Genomic DNA, 7816 nt, shown 5'->3' on the forward strand with positions numbered 1-7816 from the left:
TTCTCCAGAAGAGGGGGAAGCTTGGTGACAGAAAGGCTGAAATTTAAAGAAAGTGGAGAGTGCACTTTAAAGAGAAGACATCTCCATGCACCCATGACATAAAATGTGCTTTATTAGGTGAAATGGGACAAAACACAATTCATTCTATTTAACCTCTCCACTTCCAGGTGAGAGATGCCTGGAGAGCTGTGTCCTTCTCTTTAGCAGAGGCCTAATGTGTTCCAAGCCCTAAGCAATATTTTGTCTGAGAGTCCATTTCAGTAGCTGGCAGTTGTGGTATGTGCATTCAGTTCCACTGGCTTGGGATATAGAGTACAATCAATAAAATGAAATATAAAGGTTTCCCTCTGGTAACCTAAACAATAGTTCCCAGTTGTTCCAGTTCCCTCGCACAGAGTGCTAACATACACTGTATGGACAATCTTTTGTTAGGCTATAACAGGAGATGGGAAGGCCCTGCTACATGCATTCTCTTTGATATTTTTCCATCGACACCATTATCAACAGAGGCCATTTTACTAGTATTTCACCCACACATAAAGGGCTAAACTATCTGCTGTAGACTAGGATCTACATTGTGTAGGAGAGACAGGATTGTCAGGGCATTGATTTTTTTAGCTAGTTTCACTCCAGCTCCTGGGGAGGCTGGAGCAGCCTGGATACAAACATCTAAGGACCATGCGCCAACTGCTGACAGCTAGCCTAGGTTGCTGTGTGTTCCAGCCCCAATGTCCCTGCCTGCCTGTCCCACTATCTAGTCTGACTTCTGAGATAATTTCATGGGCTAACACCACTAGGCACTTAACAGATAAACAGCTCTGATAAACAAATTGACAAGAAGATGGGAAGCACTGCCATATGCTGTTACCTACACTGAAATGAATTGTTTGCATCCTTGTCAACTCCACCACGAGGGAAAGTTTATGCTCTTCCTCTTCTTGTCTGGGTACTGAAGAGCATACAGATATGACATGTACTGAAGCTCAGGCGTGATCATTTTCTGGCAGCTTCTCAGAGTCTCATTGTCTAAATTGTGCTTGAGATTATAACCTAGAATATGTGCATCCCCTGACTGGAAGGGCTTGAGTAGTTTGTCTTTAATTTGGGTCTCATTTACTGGCACTGGATCCAAGAGACATTTCTCCATGAGCTGTTTCTGTTTTTTTCGCAGGAGGTTCACCTCCCTGTACAAATTTTTTAGTCCTATATTTTCCTGAATTCTCCTCCAAAAGCTCTTATTGAAGTGCTGGTAAAGTTTCCAATCCAGTGAGCACCATTCTTTTACTTTTTCCTTGTTCTCAGGAGTCAGGCTCTGGATAGTGTTCAGGCTTCTGGAGTTCAGTTTGAAGTAAACCACATCATCCAGATCCCAGCACAAGAAGTTTTTCAGAAGGACCATGGACTCATCAAAGTAATCTGCTATCAGAATCAGGTGGAAATCCTGTTCAATCATCCTGAGGACAGACTGGGTATAGTTCTCATCATCCTCTGCATTGTTATCATAACCAAAGTCAAACCACATGTTATTCTTGGCATAAATGTTATATCCAGATTCACTCTTATTGTAATATATCCCAGGAGAAGCTAGATACTCATTCACATCCCTTGATTTTTTAAATGCAGGTGCATAATTTTTATAATAGACATATGAGGACTCCAGCAGAGAAACAGGGTTTCTCAGGATAGAAAAATAGGTAGTGTTGACTGGCATCACTTTTCTTACCTATTTATGAGGAGAAAACATAGTGATCATTAATATCAATTGATTGATTATCTGTGTGAGATGTTCTCATGTACAAAATGGTACCAGAAAATGGAATTTAATGGAAAACAGGTCAAAATAACAAGCATAGTGTAGACTAATGACAGTGAATTAAACCACAGTCAAGCCAAGAAGGTATAAACATTGTATTAGAGTCTATGGTTATTTGCAGGCATGCCTAGTAAGAGCATCAGCCACTTACAAAAACATTCTCCCTAAGAACATTTTTCCTACTGTGTATTCAGATTAAACTCCCTGTAACACAAACAACTTCTTAAAGAAACAGAGCACTAAGGCGCTGCCATATTGCTACCAACAGATTTCAGTAATACAGGTTGTAGGCTCCATTTACTTTTTTGGAATGAAAGGATCCTGTATTCAGCATATGGGGTCTTTATTATTCTCACTGGGAACGTCTACAAAAGACATGAACTGCGCAGTAGCCAAATAATATTGCGCAGTAGCGCACCACAGCAACAACAGTGCTAATACACTACTGCACAGTATTATTAGGATACTCCGCAGTAGTGTCACTAAAAAAGTGTTTGCCAGTAAATGCATAGTAACTACTGAACAGTAGCATCTCATATAGATGCACCCACTGTGACCTAGTGAATAGTTTGGTGGATTATGTAGGGATCTGCTTGAGGGAGCTTCTGGCTGTGTGGCCTGCACACCCCTAAACACCAGACAGCCATTGGGCCAACCTCACATAGATGGATGCAGAAGGGCACAGTGGGTTCAGGCCAACAGTAGGGCCAAAGATCTATTATTCCATCACATGGAGCCCAAATGCTGAAGATTTATGAAAGTAGAGGTGATTCCACCCTCTCATTAAAGAGAGAAAGAGAGGGCACTATTACATGTGCTACACAGATGTGAGGGGTGGTGCTTTAATTACAGCAGCTCTGAGAGCCACTCTAATTAATGCGCTGCCAGGTCTCGTGCATCAGTGTCCCCACACTTAAAAATGGTGGAGGGGACACTTGAACTAAAGCTTGTTTGACACGCTTTAGTTCAAGCGCTCCCAGCAATATTTTTAAGCATGGGGACACTTAGACATGAGATGCAGGAGGCTACTAGAGTGCAGTAATTGCCATGCTCCAGCAGACTTGATTAATCTGGCCTGAACAATTAACTGAGTCTGTTCCAGCGCACTGGAATTCCAGCTTATCAGAACAGCCTCCATGCTTGTGTATATGTGTCCAGAGAGACCAAAACAAAGATCAGTGCTGGGGCTAGCATATTACTTTCTGTCTCCCAAAGCAAAAGGCCACACCTGAGTCACACAAGTCAAGCCCAGTGGTTCTGTAAATGATTATTAATACAAAGATCCCTAGAGGAATCTCTCAAGAGCAGTGGCTATTCCCTGGCATGAATGAACTTTGAGGATGAAGGCGGGCACATGAAATCCTAGCTCAGAACATAGGATACTTGTAAATCAGGGGAACAGAGCATAAGGAGTGAGATTTAGTAGCAGGAAAAAATACTGCAGTCATTTCACAGACTAACTCCTCCCTGATTCTTACCTCTTTGAGGTTGAACCTCAGATGGTTGCACATGATGTTGTAACTTGGCCCCGTGGTTTTAAATTCCTCTACAAACTCTGCCTCAAAGCTGTCAGGGTAGCCCAGATGGAACTGCCGGCCAGCTGGAAGGGCCACTGTAAGATTGAATTTCTCCGTAAACCGAAACAGGATGTTCATGACAGTGCTGCTGGCTGTTTTGTGGGTCTTCAGGAACATGATATTAGTTCTGGGGTGACAGGGTTCCTGGTAAAAGGTGAAGCCCTTCCACACTCTGGATGAATTTGAAGCACAGGAGAAAAACTCTCTTTAGCGTCATAATCCATCTTGTGTACCTGAGTGACAGTGCTGCTTTTGCCACAGTATCCTACCCTCCTGGTCCTCACCCTTTAGTCCAATGAACTTTAAGAGTGTGACTGGAATTAATGCTCTTTATATCTTGGCCAACTCTTCAGAGGATGTAAATCAGCATCACACCACTGTTATCACCAGGCTAGGTACCCAGCTGGTATATATCAGCATTGCTCCACTGAGGTCAAGGGGCCAGATGCCCAGGTGCTGTAAATAAGCATAGCTCCATAATATAATCACCTTATTTCTCTGGACACGAGGCAGAGAATTATCCTGGCACATGTCCGTGAGGGGCCAGCAGGGGAGGTTATGCTTAGGGGCAACCAACACGGGTTCATTAGAGGCAGGTCCTGTCAGACCTACCTGATGGCCTTCTACGACCAGGTTACAAAATCCTTAGATGCAGGGGTAGCAGTGGACATAGTCTTTCTGGACTTTAGGAAGGCCTTTGACACTGTCTCTCACCCCATTCTCATTAAAAAACTAGGGGACTGTGGCATCAACACCTACACAGTCAGATGGGTCACTAACTGGCTGGAGGGCCGCACCCAGAGAGTGGTGGTGGACAGGTCTTTTTCAACCTGGAGGTACGTGGGCAGTGGGGTCCCCCAGGGCTTGGTCTTCGGACTGGCACTGTTCAACATCTTCATCAGTGACTTGGACGAGGGGGTAAAAAGCACCCTATTCAAATTTGCTGATGACACTAAGATGTGGAAGGATGTGGGCACTCTAGAAGGGAGGAATAGGCTGCAATCAGACCTAGACAGGTTACAGAGGTGGGCAGATGAGAACAGGATGGGTTTCAACACTGATAAGTGCACGGTGCTGCACCTGGGGAGAAACAACTAGCAGCATACCTACAGGCTGGGGAACTCCCTTCTCATCAGTGCAGAGGCAGAAAAGGATCTTGGAGTCTGTCGCAGGGCACCTCAGTGCTCTGCTCCTAGAGAGTGGAAACTGCCAGGGAGAGAGCGCCCTGGCAGGACATAACGAGCACAGCTGTGGGTTGTCAGGGATAACGAGCACAGCTGTGGGTTGCCGGGGCAACTAATGAGAGTCAGCTGACCGGAAAGGGGCAGGGCCTGGCCCTTATAAAAGCCCAGAAGCAGAGGCCTGAGGCAGTTCCTTGCCAGCAGCCAGAGAGGCAGGAGCTCTGGGAGCAATGATGTGGGTAGAAGCCTAACAGTAGGTACCGTTTGCCTGGAGGTACTGCTAGCAGCAGCTCCAAGATACTGGAGCAATGGTGTTATAGCCAGATGGCTGATATTTGAGTTATAGCCAAGGGGCTGGAGTTTGTGTTCTGTTGTTTTTATCACACTGGTGGTTTGGGTGAGGCTATTAGGGGTTGGAGGAGGCCTCATAGGGGGCTCACGGTAAAGTGGGGACCCTGGCACCAGTGAGGGCGCATTATCCTCAAAGGGACACACAGTGGTGTGGGAGCCCCAGTGCCAGTGAGGGCGCAGTATCCTTAAAGGGGCCTCACAGCGGAGGGTGAGGACCCCAGCACCCAGGAGGGTGCAGGATACGGGGTGTATAGACCCCAGCCCTAGAGATGGGCACTTCTTGAGAAGCCCTAGCATAGGCATGATGGGCCCCAGAGAGGGGGCACAATTGAGAAGAAGCCCAAGTTGGGCACAAAGAGCCCCAGGAGGAGGGCGGCCTTTTAAGAAGCCCAGGAGGGGCAATATGTGAGAAGCCCAGGACGGGCATGACGAGCCCGGTAACAGGCTAGCACTACAGAAAACCCAAGAGAAGGGCAGGGTGCTGTGGTGGACCCCAAGAAAAGGGGTTAGCAGCACAGTGCGCTCAAGAGAAGGACAGGGTGCTGCGGTGGTCCCCAGGAAAAGGGGATAGCAGTACAGTGTCCAGGAAAAGGGGAAGCAGCGCGGTGGGCCTGAAGGACCAGAGGCTCGATTATAGAGTCCCAAAGCAGGCAAGGGTCCCTGAGTGGGACAACACTTTTAGAGGAGGCCCCAGAGAAGAGGGGCAGCGTGAGAGAAGGCCCCAGAGAAGGGGGCAGTGTACGTATAGAGAGACACACCAATGTCTATCACATCTGCGAGGCTTGGGGCGTGGTATTAGGGGCTGGTAGGAGCCATGCGTAGCCCATAAGGCTGGGGTGCCTGAGTAGCACCCATCATACGGGGAGACCACAAGAGTCCAGGAAAACTGCGGGGACAGAGGTCCCGAGTAGCTGTGCCCAAGGAGGAGTAAGGTAGCCTCCCTATTATATTTACCAGCAAGACGTGGTGGGTGAGAATAAGAGGGTGCCTTGGGCTGGCCTTGACACGGTGCGAGGGACCTCAGGGAGCTCACGGCCCTCCTGCAGGACCCCGCCGTGACAGCCACAGATGCATCTCAAGCAGGGCCAAGGAGGTGATCCTCCCCCTCTGCAGCACTGGTTAGACCACAGTTGGAGTACTGCATCCAGTTCTGGGCACCGCACTTCAGGAGGGATGTGGACAACTTGGAGCGGGTCCGGAGGAGGGCCACCTGCATGATCAGGGACCAGCAGAGCAGGCCCTACGAGGAGAGGCTAAGGGACCTGAACCTGTTCAGCCTCCACAAGAGAAGGCTGAGGGGGGATCTAGTGGCCTGTTACAAACTAGTGAGGGGGGACCAACAGGCATTGGAGGAGTCCCTGTTCCCCTGAGCACTACCAGGAGTGACTAGAAATAACATTCACAAGCTGGCAGAGGGTAGATTCAGACTAGACAGCAGGAGGCACTACTTCAGTCAGGGCGGCTAGGATCTGGAACCAACTTCCAAGTGAAGTGGTGCTGGCTTCTTCCCTGGGGGGTTTTAAAAGGAGGTTAGATGAACACCTTGCTGGGGTCGTTTGACCCCAGTACTTTTTCCTGCCATTGCAGGGGGTCGGACTTGATGATCTGCTCAGGTCCCTTCCGACCCTACCAACTATGAAACTATTTACTGTTGAGGATGCAAAAGGGGTCTTAGCTTCTTCTGCTCAATCCCCTTTCTTGTTTTTGTATTAAAGCATTTACCCCAAATTGCTGCTAGACCATGCTGCCCTTTTATAACTATCTCACTGTTTAGTTTGCTAAATATCAACTGAAGGCCCTAATGCAGGGCTGTCCAACTGAAAGTCTACGGGCTACACAGGCTCATGATGGATTAAATGTTGGCTCCTGGGCTCCTTGGTCAGCTGGAAACCAGTTCTCATCCTTTGCAATATCATTAGAGAAGGCAGACTTACGGGATGAAGTTTATATTCATATGGAAGAAGCCACACAGAAAGAGGATTCCCAGCCAAAAAGTAAAAAGTGCCAGGAATCTCAAATGCCTGAAAAGGAAAGGGACATTCCATTAGTCTCATTCAGTATATATCAGCATAACCTCCCTGTTTGCAACACACTACAGGCCAGGTACTCATCAGGTGCCCAAGTACAATTCTGTTTCCTTCTGCTAAAGTCCCTGAATAACTGTGGCTGCATCTACACAAAATGCTGACTACATAGTAGCTCGTTCCTACTGCACAATAGCATCGTGTGGCATGAAGTGTGATGTGATGTTACTGCACAGTATGTCATAATACCACCTCTGTCTCTCCCCAAAAACTCTGCTATGTGACAATTTGGTTAACACAGTCACTGAAAAGGGAAGACTCCTCTGCCCCCTCTCTCAGGTGACCCTGAGTTGTACCTGAGCTGGATACATTCCTGAGGGAGGGGGGAAACCTGCTTTCTCTGCCTACATGATTGGTATCACATACCTGGGTGAGGGGCTTATGCTCCCTATTGTTCTAAGCAATGCCAACCTGACTGGGTGGGGGCTAAAGACCCTGCCAGCCTACCCGGCAACCAGTGATGCATTTCAAATGGTTGCCTGGTAACCAACAGGTGCTGGCATCCATTGGAGCAGGTAAATGAGGTCATAAGGTCTATATAAGTCAAGGACTGCCCAGGAGGAGGTGCAGTAGCCATGATGAAAACTTAGAGAGAAGCTGGACCATCTGAAACTTCCTCCCTCTTGAAACTCATGAACAATGAGCTGCCTGCCTCCAGAGGGAATCTCCCCCTGCCTCTGGATGATACTCATGAGTAAGCTACCTGAGATCTAATTAGATGTATAGCTTGCAGTAACTCAGATGCGTAATCAAAGGCTACCCAGCCACCCTGTTTGCTTTATGGGATTTCTCTGATACTGCTCTACCCTG

General features: G+C 47.8%; 1 protein-coding gene across 1 annotated transcript; it reads right to left on the reverse strand.

Moving 5' to 3' along the window:
- Nucleotides 1-67: 67 nt before the first annotated feature.
- GAL3ST2 (galactose-3-O-sulfotransferase 2) lies at nucleotides 68-7390 on the reverse strand. Its single transcript, XM_025216991.1, has 3 exons — nucleotides 6857-7390; nucleotides 3292-3562; nucleotides 68-1723 (listed from the first exon to the last, which is right to left on the reverse strand). Exons 1-3 carry the CDS (start codon nucleotides 6874-6876, stop codon nucleotides 899-901), a joined length of 1116 nt encoding a protein of 371 aa, XP_025072776.1. The 5' UTR covers nucleotides 6877-7390; the 3' UTR covers nucleotides 68-898.
- Nucleotides 7391-7816: the final 426 nt, after the last annotated feature.

The sequence above is a fragment of the Alligator sinensis genome, unplaced genomic scaffold (assembly GCF_000455745.1).
Source record: "Alligator sinensis unplaced genomic scaffold, ASM45574v1 scaffold863_2, whole genome shotgun sequence".
NCBI lineage: Eukaryota > Metazoa > Chordata > Crocodylia > Alligatoridae > Alligator > Alligator sinensis.